Here is a 24819-nt window from a genome sequence, read left to right on the forward strand (position 1 = left end):
CCTAATATTATAAGGATCATATGTTTAGGTGGTTTAATATTGTGCCTGGAAGACATGGATTCAAATTTCACCTGAGACAGAGACTCACATACCCAATGGCCACCTTCAGAAATAATGCAAAGTGTTCACACTTCATTTGTCTCCTTGCCAAGAGGGGAAACAAATCACAAAGTAGCTAGTGCCTAAACCTGGGAGAAGTGAAGTGTGTAGAATAGCACACAATGCATCTGCAGGATGATTTGTTTAACCATAGTTAGTGGCTTAGCACAGGGGTCAGCAAAGTTTTTGTGGCTTGGGCCAGTTCACGGTCCCACAGACGCCACGGTGGGTCAGAGTGCATGCACATGCATGCACAAACACTATTTCCGGTGCGTAGGAGGCGTGCGCAGCTTCCCATTGGCTGCAGGAGCTTCAGCTTTGCATTGGTTAAAGAAGGTGGCCCTTGCTCTGCTCCACGCCGGTTTAGCGCGGCGCATGGGAGCCGACCGAGCGGGCAGCGGGGGTTCATTGGCCGGTTAAACGACCCCCATGGGCCGTTTGTGGCCCACGGGCCTTAGGTTGCCGACCCCTGGCTTAGCATAACATCCAGACATGGCCAGTGAGTGAAAGACCAAAGGATGTCTTGCACATGCACATTTAGCAAACAGCAAACCTCAAGTCAGGAGGTACATTCAATGTCAAGCAGTTCTTTCCAGTTGAAGTGTTTTACGCATTTAGTTTGCAATTCATCCCTGCAGGTGAAATATGCATGTATGAAATCAGCCCTCACAGAATGGCCTTGGGCAAGTGACATTGACTCTGTTTCCCTTTTGTGAAAAGTGAATAGAGTTGATGCACGCTAATCATTAATTCACCAAGAGTATTTTACAATAGTGTGTGCACAGAGAAACTGTTTAAGCTAGTGATCTGCAATATTCTACCATGTAGTGAGAATTTTACCACTCTTTCCTGTTAAGAATCATCATCATTCTTGGTAACATACAGTCATAAAGAAATGCTTTAGAAAAGTATTGCTGTATCTTGCTGATATGACTTAATGGTAGAAATAGCTTGCCACAATTCTCAGCCTTATCTGTGTCAACACACAGAAAATACCTGACACCATATTCTTCAAGACAGGAAAGTTTCAGTTATTTATATGAGGGTTCAGCACTACAAAAAAGCTAATCCAGCTAACTAAAATCTTTATTTGCAGAACCTGGAAATGCTATTAAGAGAGACTGACAAAGATCCCTAGATCATTTCTAGAAATGGCTCCAATAAAGTGAGGAACATTAAGATTTTTAACTCACCATTTTAATATTGCCAATAACTACATCAGGTTGAAACTGTACATGACAAATTGGAAAAGAGTCTCAATGTAATGGTTCCAGCAAATAAATGTACTGACTCGGGTTAATAACATCACTACAGTAAAAACAATGGCAAACAGGAACTTGGCACCACATTTACAAAGTAAAAGCATGCGGTTGATACATTTTGGAAATCTCCTATGAGAAAAGGCCCTGGTAAATGCAGAACAAATTGCACTGTCTACAAAACTCCCCACTGGTTTAAGACCAAACACACACACAAACAATTAAGTGGTTGATTAAGTAGCTTTGTAGCAGCACTCTCTCCCCACCCCCTGCAGTTTGTAATTTTACAACTCACCTTTCTACCTAGAAGCCAATTCAGGCATTTCATGTAAGAAGATTTTCATCTGCTACATTAGTAGCACACTCAGTGATTTGGTAATCAGCATAAACCAGGCTAACCCCCTCCCCCTGCTACAGGAAATCTCTCTTTCAGGGGTGGGAGCACCTTACAGTGTTTGTAGCAGACTCATAACATTATACATTAGAAGAAGCCATTGCTTTAGCCATAAGAATCCTAAGGCCCTTTTAAGTAGTTGCAGTTACTGTATATCAAGTTCTGACCATACCAAGTTTTAAAAACAAAAGGTTCCTGCTAAGAGGAATACTTTCTGCGTGATCTGGTCACAATCATGTGCATAGTTAAGTGTTTTTTGTTTGTTTTTAAAACAAGTCTGTTTGCAAATAAGGAAATAAAATTTAGTAAATATATAGTTTTGATGGAAAAACCTTAAAAACAGAGCAGCGGTGGCTTATTAAAGAAAGAAAGCTACATATTGAAGGTCTGGGATCTCAACTTCGTAACAGCTGTACACATTTGAGACTATGCAATCCATATGATGCCTGGATGATTTAAAAAAAATCACACTTAACAGTAGTTCCATTTTTGGAATTTTAACTTCCGCATCCCATATCAATAAAAAGGTCCCTAGTACAGAAGATTGTGCTAAAGAATGCAAGGATTTTTGCATGCTGTTTTCATTCCCCGGTCCTGTTCATGCTTGCAGCTGTCCCACAAGGCAGCAAATAAACAGTCCAGTTCTTAAAACGCAACATCCTGAAATGGAAATAATTTCATTTCATTAGGTGAAGTTCATGTTATAGCCAGGCAGCTGTTTATGTGATGCTAAAGCTCAGAAAAGACTACAAAGTTCATAAACTTACATTTCACTGTTACGCTCTCTTTTTAGTAGAGTCCACATTCTTTCAGGTTGTTTTTAATTATAACATCTGTAACAGCATCAAAAACAAATTGCACATTCTTTGTGTCAGTGGCACAGGTGAAATGGGTGTAAATTTCCTTGGTGTCTTTTCTTCGGTTCAGGTCTTCAAACTGGCACTGAATGTATGCAGCTGCCTCTTCATATGTATTAGAACCTGGAGGGGGGAAATGACAACTTCTACTAACTAACACCATTTTAAGGACTTGCAATTGACTTTACAAGTCTTTGAAAAGAAAAGTACCGTATTTTTCACACCACAGGGTGCACCGGACCATAGGGCGTACCTAGTTTTTAGACGGGGAAATCAATAATAAAAATCTCCCCCCCCCAGCCCCAAAGAGCAGCGTACAGGCTGCGCACAACCTCTCCCTGCCGGAGGGGTTGTGCGCGGCTATGGCACAAGCCAAGGCAGTGAGCGGGATGGATCGCGCTGGCTGCTTTGGCTTCCTCTTTAGCACCACGCAATCCCTCCCTGCCGGGAGAGGCTGCGTGGAGCTAAAGAAGCCATAGCCCTGTGCAGCCTCTCCTTGCGGGAGGAGTTGCGCGGGGCTATGGCACAAGCCTGCATTCGCTCCATAGGATGCACACACATTTCCCCTCAATTTTTGGAGGGGAAAAACTGTGTCCAATGGAGCGAAAAATATGGTAACTGTTTCCAGTCATCATACTTTGCCATCATTTTAGGCTAAAGAAATGCATCTAGACCTAGGAAACTCTGTCTACACCTCTTAGATGAAGCAATCACAAAATAAGTAGTTCATTTTAAAGAAACACAATCACAGCTCCATTTCCCCAAACAGGGCATATGCGAATCTTTTGTGATCAGAAATCTTTACCATTTACTTCTTTGCTTTTTTAGTGCAAATAGTGCTGCAGTCACTGGGTGCCATTAGCGAAATACTAAATTGAAACAGATTGAGTACAAGATTGCAGCCTCCAATGTATGAATATATGAAGCTGCTTATAGTGAGCAGACTATCTAATTTATCTAATCCAATACCATTTCCTTTGTCTGGTAACAGCTTTCCTTCAGCTAAGTTTGGCTATCAGGTATCTCTTTAGCTACAAATGCCAGGGACTGGTCCTCAGTCCTCATGCATGCAAAATATACACTCTGCAACTGAGGTATGAGATCCTTCTATCCATGTTTGAAAACGCTTTAAAAAAATGTGGTACTTGGGTGCCACAGAACTCTCATTGTTCTTGAAAACCTATTTCTTTCTTGGTTTTTGTAATAAATTATTTTACACTCGTTTTTAAACTAGCTATTCGCTCCCCCCTCTTTTTGTTTTTAAAGTAATGATTTTTTTAAATTAAAAAGCTCTAATACTTTATAAAACCCAAGAGGCTTAAGAACTACCAGTTTCAATTGAAAGAGAACATAAACAGGTGTCATGAATGACAGTACTTTGCACCTAAAGCTGTGGCTTGGGTTTTGACTGCTTATTTATTCCCTGTAAGAAGCATGATTCATCTTTTAAGAGTGTTTGACTAAAAGGCCTATCCATATATCTCACACAGTCTGATCATTTCTGATTGGTCTAGACTTCATCATTACAGCTAGAGGCAGAACCATGTGGTAACAGCAGCATAATAGTTGGCTACAAAGCCAAGATACAATTTTAGGACCCCTCTATGAGGAAAACAGCAAACAGTCATGAAGCAGTAATTTGCAGCTGTTGGGACTATCATGACTTGCTTATTCATAGGAAGAAATTCTGTGGAAATAAGACACAACAAAGCAGTGAGGGGAGACTACACTGCGCTACAAATTTTGAAAGTTTGGGCAACAGAACTCACAATGAAGGCCATAATAAATTGTTGGTGATAGGGCATCAGTTTCAGAACTAGGATTATAAAAATCTAATTTTGATGCGGAGAGAAACCACCACTTTCATATCACACATAGTGAAAGGACTCAATTTGGGGGGAAATGTCTAGGTGTCTCCTTCCATCAGAAAATTCAACCTTGGGCTTTAAGAGAGAACATTAAGTATTCAAGCCAGCATGACAATAAGTAAACAGAGCCAAGCTAATGCTAACATATCTGTTTTCATCTAGCAGGAACATTATCAGACAGGGATCTATATTTTTTAAAAGGTTGGATAGATGATGGGACAAAGAAAAATATTATGTACATATACTGAGGTCACAAATACACATTAAACCAAAAGCAACAAGCTGTTTTCATCCTATTTTCCCCATTATTTTTTACCTTACCTGGGTATTCCGGGTAGCAAATTGTTAGTGGACTCCTCCTTATCTTTTCCTCAAACAGATCTTTCTTGTTTAGGAAAAGAATGATTGATGTGTCTGTGAACCACTTGTTGTTACAAATGCTGTCAAACAGTTTCATACTCTCATGCATACGATTCTGGGAGGAGGAAAACATCTCGTTGAAAAGGTAATACCCCAGCAACTTTGCATAATCACTAATGAAAACAAAGCTACTAGTGCAAATAATGTGATTTAGTCAAAGCTGATTCTCAGATAAGAAAGTACTAGTAATCATTTGGGCAAGTATCAGAATTCCTAAACTTTGGCAAAAATGGGTCACAAAAAGACTTTTCAGTTATCACAATTACATAAAGTTTCACAAAAATTCACCCAGATGCTTTATTTCCTTCACAGCTAAGAACTACTGTAGTTTTCAGATTCAGTGGTGGGGGGTGGGAGCAAATAAGATTTTATTGAACACAGCCTGCCAATTAGTGCTGCTGCCAGCGCTCACTGCAGGAAATTTGAGGAGACAAGAAATGTTTGCTTCTATGCCTTAGTAATTTTCAAAACACAAGCCATTTAAATTAAGTTGTCCTAAACAAACTACATAAAGCTTAAAGTCAATTTCCACCACAGTTTACGTAATGCAGCATGTAACCAACATTTAACTCTATGGCAACCTACCATTTCTTCGTCCTCAGCAAGAACAAGGTCATAATCACTGAGAGCTACGCAGAATATAATTGCTGTTACGCCTTCAAAGCAGTGGATCCATTTCTTACGTTCTGAACGCTGGCCACCAACGTCAAACATCCTGGCAGAAAGAGAAATTGCTTTTATTATTATGCTACATTATGCCATAAATTACAGTGCAGTGTATAGTGTTGTCAAAAGCACACCATAGGGTTGTTACAAAGCTGAATGAGCCTTTGCCACTAGCATAACCTATGCTGCTCTAACACTGTTTTACTGAAGAATTGAAACATGCTGATCCTAGCAAAACCTATGATAAGGGGGTTTCTAATAATCACTAAAAGCCAGATGAGTCATTGAGACTACTAGGCCAAGTACTTCTACAACAAGCCTGCTTGCATGAATGCAGAGCTCCCACAATACACTATCTTCCTCCTCCGCTTAGTATTACCTCTACTGGCAAACTCATGCTCTCAAAGTCAAAGCCCAAGAAGATAAGAGTATGTTCAGTTATGATAACTATGGATCTCCTAATAATTTGATCATGTGAAATTGTCAGCAGTAGTCACCACATATCATGGTTTCCTTACCACTTCAGGTTAATGAGTGGGAGACAAGTAGGGAAATAAGAGAAAATGATTTTGACATGGGGTAGGATTCAGCAGTGTTATCAATCTGCTTTAGCGGAAACATGTTATTTTAGAGGCTGATAAACTGCTAACATATGGTATAATTTAGTAATCTTGAGAAATATTTAAGTAGTTAACAGTCCAGGGAAAACATTATTTGTTTATACACTTTGAACAATATGCGTAACTCCAGATAATTTCCAGTGAAGTCTATTGAGCATAGTACTTCATTGGACTGCTGTAAGAACAAGATTAGCATCTCTTGGTAGAGACTAAATGGGCATTTGATCCAGGAAATCTAAGAGTCACATGAAATAACAGGACCATGATAGCAGCAATGTGCATTTTATCAAGTATTCAAGGTAAGTGGACTGGGAAGAGGGACCTGCCTACTTCTGTAAGGGGAAGGCAATATTTACCTTGAAGTATAAAACTATCCTGCCTCTAACAGCTGGAGAAAGAACCCCCCCCCCCAAAAAAAAAAGCAAAATCTCACTTTTGCAATGTGAATTCACATTCTCCAACAGTAGACTATAACAATTTACCCCATATTCAGCACAATGATTTCCTTTTGGAGAGAAAGGTGGCATAGAAAGGAGGAAATGCCACAGAAAAACATAAGGACATATCTCTTGACATATCACACAGGTGGGTAAGCTTGCTCAACACAGAACCTGAATGTTATGCTAGCATACAATGTTTATCATCTTCTGCTGCTTGGGAACAGCATTTTGTTTGGCGGCTGCTGAACAACAACGGCTGATTACACAACCTCCTGTTGCAGAATGGTCAATGCACTTACAAAGTGGTTTCCTGTGGGAAAGCTAACCAGCAGCAAACATTTACAAGCCATAACACAATAGTGCAAGGTGCTGCTAGTTTCTAGTTAAATTTCCCCTAAAGGGTAATATGGTCTTATTTTATGTTTAGCTGAACGGCACAACAAACCAATCAGACACATTAAGACTAGCTAGCTTAAATGAGGAACCTACTTAAACAACATACACGCTGCTGTGTCCACATAGTGCATCAGGAATTCTTTAAGAATAGGTTAAACTCTCCCTTTCTGTGACTGACGTTCTGCATCTAGCAGGATAGAATTAGATACACACACAGAAAAAAGAGAGAGAGAGAGAGAGAGAGAGAGAGAGAGAATCTGCCTTCCACCCATCCTATCAGCTTGTGCATGAGATTATTTAGTAGACAAAAAGTCCACTGCAGGAATGGATACAGAAGTCCTACTGAGTCTTCTTTGTTCTTATAGCTGTGCTCTTGACAGCTTTTACTGCCTTACCTACATTGAGGTGGCCAGCCTCCAGATGTTGTTGGGACCTCAACTTTCACCAGCCCAACAGTATGGGCAATGGTCAAGGAATATAGTCCAACAGCTGGAGGGCACTATGTTGGCTACCCTGACCTACATTCATACAGCCAACAAGGCTGCCTCCCAACTTGGTTAGGCCCTCTGGCAAAGGTGTAAATAGGGCAAGACAGAAAATGATATGCTGCTTTAGAAAAAGTCTTAAAATACTCACACCCTTCTTTAACTGGTAGTTTAATAGGCAGAACGTGCTATCAAGCTGTGCCACGATTTACAGCATTTTGTTAATTATCATTACATCTGATCTCGGATACTATATACCAAAGCAATTTTGGGCAACTAATTCATATACTGGAAAGGTGAGAAGCCAAGGAGCTCCAAAAATGATTTATTTAATAATTTAAACAAACTTAATAATTTAATAATTTAAGTTAATAATTTAAACAAACTTAAAAACTGTAGTAACAACTGCTGGTATAGTCCAGTTCTACATATGAGGAAAGACTTGAGATAACGTTAAGAGAAGGGAAGGGAAGGGAAGGGAAGGGAAGGGAAGGGAAGGGAGGTGTTGAACTGCCCAAGTTCAAGGCCCAATTACCTAACCAGAGCGCAGAGAAGCAGATTTGATCCACTAGTTATGTCACACTCATCTAATACAGCATATATATATTACGGAGTTTTTCTCATTCATCCTCTCTATATATGGGGTTCATTATTTCCACTTTACATATACAGAACACAAGCTCATCAATGATAATTTTCCAAAGGCCATTCTGTGATTTGATGTCCAGAACCAAACTTAACATGATATTCACCCAATCCTAACTTCCTTGGGTTTGTTTTTTGTTTTTGCTGTGCATTTATAAAATAAACACAAAAATATTCTTAAACATTATCCCAACCAACTGGAGTGCAATTAAAAGACATGTGCAAGTGAGCCTTGTCAGCAGAAATCCAAGCAAAGGTAGTAACTCATTTTGCCATATATAAAATTCTTTATTAAAACATTATTAATAATATTATTATTATTACCGTCTATCAAGATAAAGCACTGTAACTAGGCTATGGTGGAGCATATGATCAGAAATGAGCATTTCTCTAATAGCACAGTGGCAGGTAGAGGAATATTGGGTTTCAATGCATCCTTATGGCTGGCATGAAGGATAGGAGGCAAAAGGGAAGAATTCATACTTAAAGGGATACTGCCTAGGTCAGGCCCATTCTATTAAGGTGGATACGTGTTCATAGAGCAGGGCTCCTTACACTTTCCTCCTTTAAACCTCAGACAGAGTATCTAACATTTCTCTGAGTTCCATGACCTCTGTAGCAAGGCCCCCACTCTACCAAAAAACATGGTGGCATCTTGCAGCATGAGGCATGTGAGCTAGTCCCACTTATTCTGCATGGCACTATATTTTACAGAGAAATGGGACTTGATGGAAGCTGTAGTCAAAACAGAGCCAAGGGACTTTAAAGGCTGCATTTAAAGAGCATATGGCAATCCCTGTAGAGGCGATCAATAAAGATGGTGGGAAGCTACATTGAGGTACATGGGTTGCAAGTCTCAAATCACTACGTATGTATTCCAGGGGGAAATACACATCCCCTGTCCTACATCAAGCTCTATAAATGGCAAGCATTTAAACACATGTGCATGCTTCCGGCCAATGTTCTGTTCTACTGACTGGTTAGTACTCTCTCTACACAGTTTTGCTGAAAAAGCCATGCACATTTCACAAAGCCATGTTAATTTCAGCTCCAACTGCAATACGGGAAAATAAACACGTGGCAAATTGGAACATTGGTATGGTGGGGCTTTCAACAAATAATGTAAAACAGTAGTCAGTATCCTTTTTAGTATATATGCTCCTGTAAAGGAAGGGTTCAGTACCTGTGTCTGTGATCCCAACATAAAAGCAGCTGAAAAGAACAAAACAATGAAAATAAAAAAGTGAACTGATACCAAAAATCTCCAGCAAGAATAGAATTGAAGGACAGAGATTTTACACTGTGCGAAGCCGGAGCGAAATTAAGCCTGCACAACATGAGCATATGGAAAAGTGGTAAATTTTACACCACAACCCAAAGAACAGTGGAGTGATAGTAATATGTAAGTGGGACCCTACAACCCACAATGTAACTCACTTGAAATACAAGTCCTTGAAAGTGAAGTGTGTTTCTACAATGCCTGTCGTTTTCACTCTGGTCCGTAGAACATCTTGCTGAGTTGGAATGTAACTTTGCTGGGATATTCTGTCCAAGTCATTAAGGTAGCTAAAGGGGAAAGAGAGACAGAGAAAGGAGATAAATACATTTTTATCCACTCTCTTGGACTAAGACACAATTTTTGTGAATGACTCCTATATTCTTCTTCTATGCCTTATTCTCATCTAGAGAAAAATCAAAAATTCTTCTGCAATGTTATTATTCTTCTTCTTCTTCCAGGGTGTTATGACTGTCATGACTGTAGATTACCTGAAGCCAGTTAAGCACTCGCTTTATTGGATCTAACTTTTGAAATTTATTCCATGTTAACAAAGTTACTTAAGTTTGCAACCTCAGTTGAAACTGGAGCCAATGGATATATTTTGGGTTCTTTATGAGAGAGCTACATTAAGAGCTGCCTTAAAATGTAGTTTTAAGATACAGGCTTAATGCTTTCCAAAACATCATTACAGTAGCAATGTTCACACTATAAATTCTCAAGTTTTACAACAATCAGTAAATATAATAGCTTGAGCCAAAGTAGTCCCTAATATGATAATGAAAATGTAAACTCCTTAAGGCAAGGTCCTGTCTTTTTGCTTAAGTTATTCAATAAAGAACATTTATATAAATGGTGCTTACTTGAAACATTTAAAAAGAGTTATAAGATATACATGTAGGAAATGCAATGTAGAAAGAATTGATAGTTACCTCTATACTGGCAGGCAAAGGGGAGAAATGCAAGAAACAAATTGAAGAGTATGCACTATAGTTTGGTAAGATTGCAAGCTTGAGGTATGTATCATTGCCTGAGTTGCTGTGATGAGAGAAACTTCATGGAGATCAGTAGGAAGGAGTTGTGTGTAATGCAGCAGTTAAGAAAAGTGAGTGATGAGACTATGTCTATGTTGCCAATTAAAATCTTAGCTCAGTCACTAACTTGCTGGTTAACTTCAGGCAAGCCACTATCCCCCAACCTCACAGATCCCCACTCAGTAACAGGTCTACATTAAAAGGGTTGTTGCAAGGAGTGATGACTATATACAGTACTTGAAATCTTAGGAGATTTCCTCTGTCAGTCTTCCCCAACATGGTGCCCTACAGATATTTTGCACTAAAAAGTGTGCAGGCTCAGGGTGACGAGTGGTGTAGTACAAAAGGTATGGCAGGCAGCTGGTTAGGGAAGCTTGCACTATATTATTAGGTATTATTCGGTAATGCTCCTATTCCCCATGGTTTCTTTTTACAAGTATCTATGACTTTACTTACTTCCAAATATGCGTAAAGAACCAACAGACACTGTCTTGAAAATCACAATGTGCTGGAACCAAGGATGAAATACAGTAGCTTGCCTTAAGGGTACCATGAGCTTTATCAGTTAAACAAGGTTTGAATCTGGGTTATCCACATCCATATCCAACACATTAGTTACTATATAGTACTCTGGCTCCAGCTTAGTTTTCTCCTGCAGCAGAAGGGAGGGCAGCCTTATTCTGCACTGCCACTTAACTGTATTTTACAGCTGAACCTTTTAACAGAGAGCCCAGTCTCATTTGGTTCTATAGTCTCACAAAGCAGTAAGATGACTTAAAAGTAACTCAAAGAGTATAATTACTGTCTTGAGATGCTATTCCTTTGCTGAAGCAGATTCCTGATTAGGGTTTGATGTTAACAAATTACCTAGGGAGGCCAAAGTTTATGATCTCAGCTTCTTGTAATAAAAATACTTCTGCTGGGAAACAAAGATCTTGCGACCTTCTATGCTATATTTAAACTACAGCTATGTGAAACAGTACTATAACTTTATTTATTATTACATTCATTTATACCTCACTTTTCTGCCCACACTAGAAGGAAGAGCGTGTTGTCCTGCTTTTAGATTAGGCAATGGAAAAGCAACCTGAAACTAAAACCAAAATGTGAGTGGATTAAATGAAAACTCCAAGCAACTGGCTGTAGTGTAAAATGCTGCCAAAAGAATACAAGAGCTACTTCAAGTCCTGAAAACAGTTAAGACCTTCATTTGAAAACAAGAAGCAGTGAATTATTTAAGCAGATGATATTCTCTCTTTCCATGCAGGTTAGTCATCTGCATACAGTATAGTCACGTTTCAGCAGCAAGCTCTGAAGAAGTAAAGCTGGTTTAGATCTACCTTATCTGGTAGTACAAAGACTTGGTTCGGCAAGTTCTCAACCAGCAAGGAATTAGTGATTTTATTGCCCTCGTTCTAGGATATGCTGCATACATTGGTGTAAAAAAAAAAAAAATCTATCTCAAAATAGATAATCCACAGGTTCTTAAGAATATCTTGGTTTAAATTACTGGAAAATGCAAATAAAACCATTGTTCTACAAAAAAAGGGGGCACAGCAATGCCAATAAAAACCATTCAAGAATGATACTTGTGTCCTATAATCATAGCCAGCTTCATACTGCTATTATGGGTATAAATGGTTTCTTTTATTGTGACTTCAAGCTAAATAGTCATCCCTCTACTTACATATTCCCCTGGATACGGAATCTTTGGGTTACGGCCAGGGCAATCCTAGAAGTGTATACTTCCGGGTTTTGCCGCACGTGCAGAAGCACACTTCTATTTACGTTATTTTTGGGGTGTGAACGGACCCCCAAAACGAATTAAGTTCATATATGGAGGGTCCACTGTAAATGCAGAAAAAGTCTCCAGGAAGTGTTGCAAACACCTATACCCTGAGAATATTAAGCACTTCTGAAATAAAATAATAGGTTCATGCAGTTCTGGAAAGAAATAATAGGTTGATGCAGTGTCCAAAGGACTGTTGCCACTCCTCAATTGTCCTCAGTGAGTAAGTTTAAACAAATGACAGGCCACAGTCTTTCCCAGTCCTACCTGAAGATGCCCAGGACTGAACCTGGGACTTTCCGCATACAAAGTAGATGCTCTACCACCAAGCTACAGTCCTTTCCCAAGTTCAGACAAGACAAAATAAACACTGAGAATTGGGGAGATGACATTTTTGTCAAAATGAAAAAGATTAGTACCACTGTTTTAGAGAAGGAGACCTCAAGAATGCCATTAAAGTCAGGTTGCCAAGCGTCCAGTATACCATAGACAAGAAAAGTAAGTGGTGTTGGGACTGATGGCTCCGCCCTTTCCTTTGACCCACAGAACTCGCTTTGATCAATTAAGCATAATCGATGGAATCTTCAAAGCCAAGCCTTCATTAACTGTTCACTGTCCAGTTTGTCAGGCTTAAGGAATTTTCCTGAAATGCATTTTAACATCCTCACATTAAGTTTCCCCAAAGCCTTTTGAGAAATACCACAGAAATTATTTGGGAGCATTCATCGCTCTTGCCAGAACTCTGAAAAATAAACAACAGTTATGACAAAACAAGTATAGCACCTATGTGGGTAGTTAAAAGAACATGAGTTTATCTGTGAAAGTGCTTAAAATCTATAAAAAGTTTCTTACTAGGATGCAGAATCATTAAGCTGATATTCCCTTGATCTGCTGAAGCATGCTTGGACCCCAGGATCTCTCCATAACCGCTTAATCACGCCTGCCAGTTCAGGAGTCATGACTCCCTCCTCTGCACTTCCAGCTAGTACAAACAACTGACGGGCATCATCCTGCAGAAGAAGGCAAATGAAACACTGCCGTTATCATGTGCAGTATAATAACATATGCTTAACAACCAACATTAGGGGAAGTGTTTCAATGCGAGTTTACAATGGTATGGTTGATTACCTACTACCCACCAGCAGCAGACTGTTTCCTTCTCTGAAATGTTACTTCTAAACGACCAACTGCTAATTGCACAAACCATTATTTGATGTGCATCATAACTAGAATTCAAAGAATCAGCTACGCTGATCAGAACTACCAAAAATGAAGGTATATTGCAGTCTGATACGACAGTTGGGAAACAAGCTCATCCGATAAAGAGGTTTGGGACACCTTATTTATTATTGGAGATATCCACTGTCTGCTTGTGCAACAGTGGGATTGTGGAACAGACCTGCTCATACAATTGGACCTCCTCTTCTTTTCCTCCCCTCTGGAGCTCTCTGTGCCCCACAACCCTCCAGAGCAGATCTGCAATGGGAGACTTCAAGAGGGAGAAGAGGAAGCCCCATTGCATGAGTGGAAGTCTGTTCTACAGACACAACTGGATGTTGCCCTATGGCATAAGCTTCTGTGGACTACTTTAAATAGTACTACTCAGCTATGAAACACATTGTGATAAGAATGGCAAGAGCCAAAGAAATAATTAAAGCTTATGCTTATGAATTAAAAAGTTTTATAGCTGCAAAATTAGTAGCTGAGCACTGTCTTAAGCTGGAAAAAGAACAATTTAAGCAAAACAAATATCTGCAAATACAAGAAATGTAGCTTCAAATTAGGGAAAGGAAGTTGAAATTTTTGAAATAGATGCTCATCAACACTGCATACCAAACTAGTTTTTTAAATCGTGGATAATTAAAGTTTTAATGCAAGTATGGGAGAGCTCCAGTTCCTAAATAGTCCAATCAAATCATGTTCACTTTTCCCAAGTCTTATATCATCTATGGCGTTAGGTGCAAGAAACTTCAAGCCATGACTAAAATGAGTAACTGGGAGCACATACTACATGTGGTTGGTTGTAAGCTGCTTTGGGTTGCCTTGGGCAAGATAAAGCAACTAAAAAATTAAAATAATAATAATTTAAATGGGAAAAATGACCGATATACAGGAAGATGGACAGTTTCAGCAAGGTGTTCTCCTACTTAATTATACAAAACAGTACTGATAGATTAATTAAAGAAGCACAGTGGCAGAAGCTACAAATTTGTCTAACATGTCTTGAGCTGTTTAAGAGATCACAAAAGAACATTCTCAGAGGTTGACAACACTTATTTATTTAAGGGATTTGTACCCTACCCTTCAATGTTTACATGTCCTGGGAAGCTTACATAAGACTACTAGTAACATAAAAACCATTAAAAACTGTAATAGCTATAAAACAGCAGAGAGCAAACAAATCCACATTTTAACAGAGATTTCGAACTAGAACAGAATGCATCTAAAAGTTAATTAAGAGCTTGCAGGGGGGCGGAGTCAATGCTTGGAGCTGAAAAGACAAAATACACAACAGCACTCCTAAGCATAAAAAGACCTGCTTCCCAGTTACCACCCACCACCCAATCATCTGAAAGCAGAGGAGTCCAGAGAAAGCCCTCAAAGATCTTAGTGCACTGTCAGGTTCACATCTACTGGCAATGTTACAATAACATCAAAACAACAAGAACACAGTTTACCAACTCCTCACATTTTTTGATCAAATGTATACACATAAACACAAGATGGTAGTGGTATTTCCACCACCAGTTTAATAGACAAGCACTTTATTATCATTACTACTAAATCAGTAGTAATGTTAAATCAATACAATACACTTACAGCTCTGGCAACTTCACCAAAGTCTATCTTTAGTCTTCCCATTGCTCTTATTATTGCAATGATGGATTGGATAGTATTGCTGTAGACAACTACTTTATACTGTCTGCATTCTTCCTCTGAATAGCCATCCTCGTGAATGATTCTGAAAAAGAAAGAAATACTAACCAGTTGGTGCTTTGCTCAGAGTGAGGAAATCCCCATTCAGCCATTAGGCTAAGTAAGTACTGAGCCAGTCACTGTCAGTCAGACTAACCCACCTCACAGACAAAATAAAAAAATTCCTTCCTGTAGCACCTTAAAGACCAACTAAGTTAGTTCTTGGTATAAGCTTTCGTGTGCATGCACACTTCTTCAGATACACGTGCATGCACACGAAAGCTTATACCAAGAACTAACTTAGTTGGTCTTTAAGGTGCTACAGGAAGGAATTTTTTTATTTTGACTATGGCAGACCAACACGGCTACCCATCTGTAACTGCTACCTCACAGAGTTGTTATAATGATGAGAAAGGGGGAAGAGAACCATACATCCCCTCATTGAGAAAGGGCAGGACAAAACAGTAACAAATAAAAATTTATTCCTTACATATACCTAAACATATTGGGTTGTAGTTTAACTACTGCCAAGATAATGGGGCTTTCTTATCTCTTGTTTCCCCTGCAGTCCCTCTGTCCTCTCAAAAACTGTTCCCTGGGATTGGGAAATCCTCCGGAATGAGGTGGGATGTGGAGCAGGGCCTGCAGCAGGAAGGATGAACCAGCAAAAAGTTCGGGGAACCCCACTCCCTTGCCCAAGCAGAAGTATGATCTACTTGTGCAATAGCACATTAGCATACTTCACTAGCACCATGGGCAAAGCACAAAGAGAGGATCATGGCAGGACTCAATAGCTTTGTAATCTCACAGCCCCCCGCCCAATAAGACATCTGCACAAACAGCACAATGTGACAAGAAAAGGAGCAGCATACAAACTTTCAAGTCCCCAGATGTCCCCTCACACTGCCTTCATGGCAGAGCTCTTTCAAACCCTGCGAAGATCCTCCATGTGCAGGCAATGTCTGCAGTATAATTGGATTAGCTACCGGTCTAAAAGATATGCCGCTTTACTTACTTCATCTGTTTCACAATGGTGCTTTTACCAGATTCTCCAGCACCTATAAAACAAAAATAAGCAAACCTGTTTTAATTTGATGTGGAAATTGAGAAAGCAGAATCTTGGTGAGTGAGTTGAAAATTTAACTATTTTTCTATATCAACTACCGTCTGTTCCAGAAGCATCCATGCACCATTACACTACATACAATTTAATTCCCATGCCTCTTAGCAACAGCTGCAAGTGATCTTTGGCAGTTTAAGCCTCATTGGAAGTCAGGATTTACAAAATGAACATCTGCATTCTTTATACAAATAACTGGGATACCTACATATGTATACAGGATTACCCATCACCTACTTATAAATGTTTCTCATACTTCTTGCAGCAAAACACTACTGATCTCTCAAAGACTGTCAGAAACATAAAGTCCAAATAATTATGTGTATAAAACACTTAAGCACACACTTCCTTTTGTGTGTACATGTGACAATACAAATGTATGCCCAAAGCCCGCAGCAGCATATACTGAAGTTTTGAGTTTCTAAATTAATTACCTAATTTTTGCATGGTTAGTACTGAACTATGAAACACAAATTCCCCTAGATTTCAAAGAAGGGTCATAAATCATTGGCAGAGCAACTGCTTCACATGCAGAAGGTCCTAAATTAAATTCTACATCTCCAGGTAGGACTGGAGGAGAGACCCTTATCAGAAATCCTAGAGAACTGCTTCCATACGCGGTGGATAATACTGAGTAGGATAGCTCAATAGTCTGGCTTAGTATAAGGCAGCTTCTTATGTGTTTATAAATTGAATGTTGCTACTTGTTTACATACTTCAAAATCCCTTGGCTATACCCCTAGCAATTACTTTTCCCCAAAGACGAGAAGGTTGTCTCTAAAGTGTATTGCGCAAACCAAATAAAAGTCTCGGGATGGGAAGAGAAGCTTGCATGTATTTCATCAGCAGCTGCTTTTGCTTCTTAGAGCCAACTCTCAATTGCTATGCCTCTGAGCCACTCCTAATCATGTGGAAATAATATACTGTTTAAAATATTAACTCCCTTTCAGGTGGCAGATCACATACCAAGCTGCTTTTAAGTTCTGCTACAAGAAGAACAGGATTTTCTTTACACTGGGGTTGTGCTGCCAAATGAAGTCAGAACGGAATAGTAGGGAAGGATACTGTAAGCACAGTGTCCAAATTTTCAGGATCCAGGTCTTAAGACCACAATTACTGGTGAACTGGGTAGCATGAAGTGTACAGAAAAAACTACAATAGCTTCAGTAGTGCATTTCACATTAATTTCTTATTTTTAAAACGCGGCCTTCTATTGTCAAAGCAAGGAAACATATTCTACTCATGACTTAACAAGATGGCATTGGATCACAAAGATACACTGACACCCAAACTGAACAAAAGTGCTTTGTTTAGTTTAGGTTTGTGAGACCCTTAGCCAGCCAAATGTTGTTGAACTACAACTCCCATCATCCCTGGCCACTAACCATGATTGGTGGGACTGAAGGGATTATAGTTCAGCAACATACAGAGAGTCAAAGCTTTCCCACAACTGGTTTAGATATTTTAAAAGACTAAACATGCAAAGTTTAGATATTTTAGGTTTAGATATTTTAAAAAGACTAAAAGATGCAAACATGGATCAGGGACCCAGACAGGGGAGGACAGAGAGTGGGGCTTTGCAAGAGAAAGCCAGCAGAAAGTGGAAAGTTTAAGGACTCCCCCCCACCCCCGCAGCTGCTTCTTCACTGCAGTCACTCCTTCGGAAGTGACTTTGCAGAGAAGATACAGCAGTTGGGGTTTTATTTTGCAAGGTGGCTTCATCATGAGTGGTTTTGGCATTTTTCCTTAAGTTCCAACTCAAAACAGAAGAAATAAAATTACAGTCAACTTGTTCTAAAGAGGAAAAAGCTTTAGTTAATAGAAATAGTAATTAGATGAGGTTCATGTTGCTACATTGAACAGAGGCTTTACCTAGCTAGGTTCCCCTTCCTTTAAGAAAGCTTAGTTGCAGTGAAAGATAATATTACTACTCAAGGCCACAGCACAAAATTAGCAGGTACATTTTGAATATACTACTTGTACACACAATGACTATAATATGCACACTTTTTATCATTTGTGTAGATTGTGGGGATTATGCCATGGCACACACAAAAAATCAGGTACAAATGCCCCCTAGCTCTCAATGGTGTGTGCCTGCAGTCAAATAATGCCATCCATTCCTCACACGTCACAAGGCCCCACACTGTATATTCATTAATTTTATAAAATGTGAAGCAGCCTGAAAATTCACAGAATTATTCCATTTATGTACAATTATTCCCACTGAAGTGAAGGGAGACAGAACCTATTTACTGTACTGTGGTTCAACTGGTTTGTGAACTAAAAGTTATACTGAACCAGACAAATAATATACATTATTTGAGTAGACAGATCAATGCAACTTCTGTAAATTTAGCTATTTACGGCAATAGGAAAATCACGCAAGAGCTATACGTCAGCTAAATGGAGTGACCCTTCATTAAAGTGTTTTTCCTAGAGGCAAAACAATAATGGAACAATAGAAGTGTTGTTTGGAGCAGAGAGATGTGGGAAGGATAAAGGAGGGGTAATAGCAGCATTCTCTCAGTTGTATAGATTCCCTTTATCCTTGAAATCTTTTGCAGTTATCCTTAGTAACTGGTCTGTTACTAAGGATCAAATGCCAAAGGACTGAAAATGTGTCTACAATGCTGCCTCCTCAACTAAGTATTTATGTATTTCAGAAGCTTTAAAGACATCTATTAGTAGCTGACTGTTGGTAAAACGCCAAATAATTTCTTCACACTTCGGTTGAAAGTGAATTTTGTACTTGCCTAATTGCTTATTGTGAGACAGACTAGAGTATTGTTTGTGGAAAAGTAAGTGACCTTTGTATGACCAGAGAGAAAGAAGGAGAAATTATGATCACACAATTCAACAGTTTACGTAACTGCTTCCAGAATACCCCCCAGCACAAAAAAGTAAATCTCACCAAGGACGTACAGAACACTTTACTACTCCATCTGAGGAGCTCTGTTTGAAGACCACCAACACACAAATACAACAGGTATCAGGCATTGTGAACAGCAACATAAAGAAAAAAAACCTTCCTAAAAGAATACAGTATCATTTTGAACTGGAGGCTGGTGAATGTTACAGTATTGCATAGTGTAATAAATCAGGATGAAGATGATGCAAGAGGGCCTTTCTCAAAGAAGCCTACATGACTGGGTGCGAAACTGTTAGGATATTGAAATGATACAGAAAAAGAAATCTTTACTATTATCCAGAAATGTATGAAATTAATGAAGGCTTGGCCTACATCAAAGTCATGGCTTGACAAACCATGGGTTAACCACAAGTTGTCCCACGGACAAAGAAACCACGACTCTCCAAAGTTTGGTTTGTTTTCCAGCTGCTCTTGTCTCATGCCTTTGACCACCCCACCTCAGACACTTGCCAAACAAACCACACTAAAGGAAGGGTGCTTGGTTAGTATGCAATGCAAAGCTGAAGTTAGAACATGTCAACAAATCAGGGCTTCATAGTGTGACTTGCTGGCAGTTAACAAACCATAGTTAAGCTGCTGGGCAGGGTTCACACGCAATGTTAAAACCATGGGTTAATGGCCAATGGCTTAGTATTATATGTGTGTATCAGTCCTATATGACTAACTGAGGAATACGAGGAATATTTCATTATGTAAACACCAGTCATTTTATGTTCACTGATTTCTTAAAAACAGCAACTAAAACCATTTCCTTTTTGCATGTGAATTTTCAGTGGTTATAAACACACAGTCAAGTGAAGTGAACTAATTACCTTGCTCATCATTCCTTCACTGCAGGCTTTACTATATCCTTCATGGCAATAGCACCATCTATACAGAACACTTTATCGTTTTTCTTAGCAACTGGTATTCAAAGACATGGAGCCTCTGATCCTGGAAGCATCTTATAGCCATCATGGCTAGCAGCCATGAATTTGCTTATATCCCTTTTAAATCCATCATGTTTATTAAACAAAATGAGTATTCTGCAAATCATAAACCATCTGTGGACCGACACTAATTAATGTACCCATGAACCTTTGGTTGTATTGTTTTGGTAATACAAGGAAATGAATTTGCACACATGTGCATGCACACTTACCCCACCAAGTTCAGTAATAAACCTATAAGTAGATTGATTAAGACTAGCCCCTTCAAATTAAGACTATGCCATACTGTCAAATGGAATTTTAGTTTTAAAATAGTATTGAATTAAAGCCATTTATGAAGTCATTCAACCCAATCAATGCAGGAGTGATCCATAAACAAAGTGGTTTAGCGTAAAGCTCTATTACAGATACTAGGAATTCTATTTTTTCTTCTGAATACATTGCAAGGCAGTCACACCTTTCCCTTCAGCATTTTTTTTAAAATACTGTTTCCATGCACAGTTACATGCAAGCCCTGTACAGCATAAAAACATGAAAGCATTTTGGGTCCTATGAACCAGTTTGTGAACTTACATTCTTTAGCCTGCAATTCTATACAAACCTACCTGTGAATAAGCCCTATTGAACTCAGAAGAGTTCACGTTTGAGTAGGATGGTATACCACTGATCTATCAGACAAACAAGCATAAACAAGAAAACTTGGGATGAAGATTGGTGTAACTAAACTTTGGGAAAGTGTGCTGCCAAATTCCATGCTGCCAAAAAGGAAAGAAAAAACGAATGCAGAAAAAGAAAGGTTGATAATTCTTCTAAGGCACAATGGTAATAAAATTGCCCCCCCCAAAGGGGGTTTTAAATCATGATTCTCCCAATTGAAAATACAGGTTCAGGCCTCATAATATTCATAGTATTTCAGTTATGTGTGTGTTCATCACGCTGACTTCCTAATCATAGTTTGTTGGGGTGAAGCAATCCATGAGCAGAGGCTCAGCATAATGCTAAACCGGATGCTTCATGGTTTCTTTCTCCACTAGAAAAAGGGGCAGAGCAAAGCAGGAGTGGCTGGTCTGCATGCAGCTGGGCACAGGATAGTTTACTAAACCATTAAATTAATGGCTTAACACTACATGCTGACATGGCCGTGTGACATAGTTCTTCTAACTTAAATGGAGGCATGGACAACCTGTGGTCCTCCAGAAGATGTTGGACTGTTGACCATGCTAGCTGGGGCTGAAGGGAGTTGTACTCCAACAACATCTGTAAGGGCACAAATTTCTGATCCCTGTTTTAGTAGTTTTTGAATAATTTTATTATGCCCCCATCTTTCTCATTAAGCCAGTGTTCGTGGGACAGATTTCATAACTGTGATAATTTAAATCGTCCTTTTCTAGTTTTTGCCAGTTCTAAAGCTTCCTTTTTGAAATGGGATGGGTTACAACAGTGCACAGCATTAACTGTAGTTGTAGCTGATTTTTTAAAAATACCTTTCCTAATGCAGAATTTTGCATTTTCATTGCCACTGCAATTGACTTCTGGTGGGCTTTGATCACAATGGCCTGATTCACATGCAATGCTAAGCCAAACTCCTCCCTTGCCATTTTGTTGCTGCACTAAGCTAAGCCATGGTTTACTTAGCATGCCATCTGAACCTAGGCTTCTTGTTTAGTTATCTACGCATAAACTATATGCTGTAATCAATTGCAGCACAGCAGGAAAATGACAGGGGAGGAGCAAAGCAGCTACAATCTCCTTTCCAGGAGCCCTTAAGTTTGTGCTAAGCTAAATTAGTGTTATGTGCAAATGAGGCCAATACCTCTTTCCACCTCAGTCTAATTAAGGGTTTCTCCCACCGACCCACCCCAACATGCATGACTTTGGAGTCGAATAAATGATTTTTAATTAATGCAACATTGTCAGTACAACTAGGACCTTAAACTATAAAAGTGCATTAAACAATAACATTTTTTAAGAACAAAGACAATAGAACACACAATAAAATGTGGTAATAAATAAAGCATAGTTGTCCAACCAACAAACTCTTTAGAAACTCTTCATGGATTGGTTAGGATTGTACTCTACTATACCATATCATCTGCCATTATCTGTAAACATGGCTGTTTATCCCGGACATCATGGTTGTTTTTAAGCTAAACACCTACTCCTAGGTCAACACCCCCCAACAGGTTTATATTCTCTCAATTAAGAAAACTTATCCTCCGCTTTCTGTTTTGTTATCCTCCAGTCATTCACTATCTGATCCTATGAGCATTGTTCCTTTAGAAAACACTGATAAGGAACTTCATCACCAAGTTTTTGAAAACTTTGTTTGGAAGCTACCTGTAGTTATAAAATGCTTAATTTTAATTTCTTGTTTATCACACCTGCTGTGATTTCTATTTTAGGTTTTTGAAAATCTAAAATTTCGTACTTTAAGAACTGGGTCATTTGTTACTTTTTCTTGGTTGCTTTATTTTAAAAGCCTGAAATTAAATAAATGAATGGCCACATTCATTAATTTAATGAAATAAAGAACTGAAGTGAATGACATCTGGCCTCAGTGACTTAAAACTGACAAATGAAAAGGCAATGCAATTTCAACTTCTGCCACTTGTTATCTAACATAGGTCTTCAGATGCACCGCCAGAAAAAAAAAGTTCAGGAGAAAAAGTTCTGGCTGAAAAGAGAGGGGGGGGGTCTAGAAAAAGACCAGGAACACCAAGTACACTTGCCAGATGCCACTAACAGAAGACAGGTAATACTTGTGCTCTTTGCTAGAGAGAAACCATTCCACTGTCCCCTATACGTACAAGACAAACAGCTTGAGGCTAACCCTCTTTCTCACATTCATGGCAAAGGGGCAAGCTGTCCAAGGTATCAGGGGCTTCTTCCTCCAAGCTTCTAGAGAAGCAGCAAACGGAGCAAGCAGGCACTTGGCATCAGATGCTGCCTACATACTAGTTCTAGGAATCTGTTTCTCTCATTTCATTTTTTGAGAGAGGTACTTCTGCAAATGTAAAAACCTGGAGGAGGGTCTGAAAAGGGATCTTTAAAACACAAATGCAGAACAAACCCTTATCAACACACGGAGCAAACAGCAAGGAGTTTTTTGTGTGATGTGAAAGGTAGACCGTTCTCCTTCCTCAAGGTCTACTGCAAGTGGGTGAGGGGGGGGCAGCTGTACAACTATTCAAAACCATCATCCTTCAATGTTCCTTAAACCTAATCGGAAGGTTTCTATTTTTTAAAAAAATCATTGGGTGGGGAAGGCCTAGGATCTTCTCCCACGAAGTTTAGTCGCGACTGACTTCCTGGGATTCTGGCCTTAAGCCTGCAGAACTTTTACTTTTACTACTTAGGGCCTTAAAACATTAAAACATACGAAAGGCCTTTGGGTCAGAAAGCGGCAGCTGGACCAAGAGGAGCTCTTGGGCTGGGCCGCCTCGCTCCCTCTTGCTCGCGAGTAAGCTGCGGGGCGTGCCCGGGAGCCACGGGAGGGCCAGCCCGGGCCACCAACGGGGAGCGCCCGGTTAAGAGAGAATCGCCACCTCGGCCTCTCCTCACGGGGCCCGGCTGTCCCGTCCCTGCCCCTCGCCCCACCCCGGGGCCGCCGGCGGAGCAGGCCCCGGCCGCACCCTCCTCGCCCGCTTCCTTACCGAGAAGCAGCAGCTTCACCTCCTTGGACGCCTTCTCGCCGTCTTCGCGCAGGTTGCGGTCTATCATGCGGCTCCGCTCGGCCGCCGCCTTGTCCTCGGCGCTCAGCGTACAGCCCATAGCGGCGGCGGCGGCGACAGGACGGGAGAGGCGGGCGGCACCTCTCGCTCTCCTCAACGGCCGCGGACTCGGGAGGAGAACGAGCTGGGCGGAGGAGGGGGGGAGAGAGGCACCGGAAACCCGTCCAGCTTCCGCCTCTCCACGGGCCACTGACGAGAACTCGAAAGGCACCCTGGGAAATGTAGTCAAGGGACGCGTCTCCATCTCCCACTAAGGGGCGCGCGGGGAGACTGACTAAGGCCCCCATGATAGATCCAAAGGAGTACTGTATTGTGCCGCTTAGTTCCCGCAAAGAATATTGGGAACTGTAGTTTGTGGGTGCTGATAGCTCTCAGGGCATCCCACCTTCCATGTATTGTAGACTATCTTACAAATCTTCTGGCTATTGGCCATATGGGCTGGACCTGATGGAGTCCCATCAGGATCGGGGTGTGGGGTGGGCAGAGGTTTCTCATCCTTGGAATATAGGACTGTAGCATAAGAAGGACAATGGCAACTTGTATTTCCTTTGTCGGAGGCGCACGTGTTTCAGGGTAAAAAACGGCAGGGTTGTTCATAGAAAAACGTTGTGAAATCCAGTCATTTTTTTCACTGCAATGATTTGTCAGCAATATGTCTCCACTTCCACCCCAATAATTTAAGGCAGAGGGGTTCACTCTCTTTCAAACTCAAGAATTAGCGTGTGTGAAAAATGTGGATGTTTTCTGGTTCTTAACTTTTAAAATGCAAATGCAAATATAATTCACAGCTATTGTCCCTCTTGTTTTCAAAAAGAAGGTGGTGAAGAAACTCAGGCTGAATCTTTCTATTTCAGGCAGTCAGGAAGGGCTGAGCCTTGAGGATGATATCATGCTTATCACTATTAATATTTTAAATTGGTGTGGTTACAGCCAGTCTATACTG

General features: G+C 40.1%; 1 protein-coding gene across 1 annotated transcript; it reads right to left on the minus strand.

Annotated features, from left to right (window-relative positions):
* Positions 1–1274: 1274 nt before the first annotated feature.
* On the minus strand, positions 1275–24019 carry GNAI3 (G protein subunit alpha i3). The gene is made up of 9 exons (XM_082225732.1): positions 23799–24019; positions 16180–16222; positions 15069–15210; positions 13101–13258; positions 9587–9715; positions 5483–5612; positions 4799–4952; positions 2520–2732; positions 1275–2412 (listed from the first exon to the last, which is right to left on the minus strand). Exons 1-8 carry the CDS (start codon positions 23914–23916, stop codon positions 2542–2544), a joined length of 1065 nt encoding a protein of 354 aa, XP_082081858.1. The 5' UTR covers positions 23917–24019; the 3' UTR covers positions 1275–2412; positions 2520–2541.
* Positions 24020–24819: the final 800 nt, after the last annotated feature.

This window comes from Podarcis vaucheri (genome assembly GCF_965113315.1).
Source record: "Podarcis vaucheri genome assembly, chromosome: 6".
Lineage (NCBI taxonomy): Eukaryota > Metazoa > Chordata > Lepidosauria > Squamata > Lacertidae > Podarcis > Podarcis vaucheri.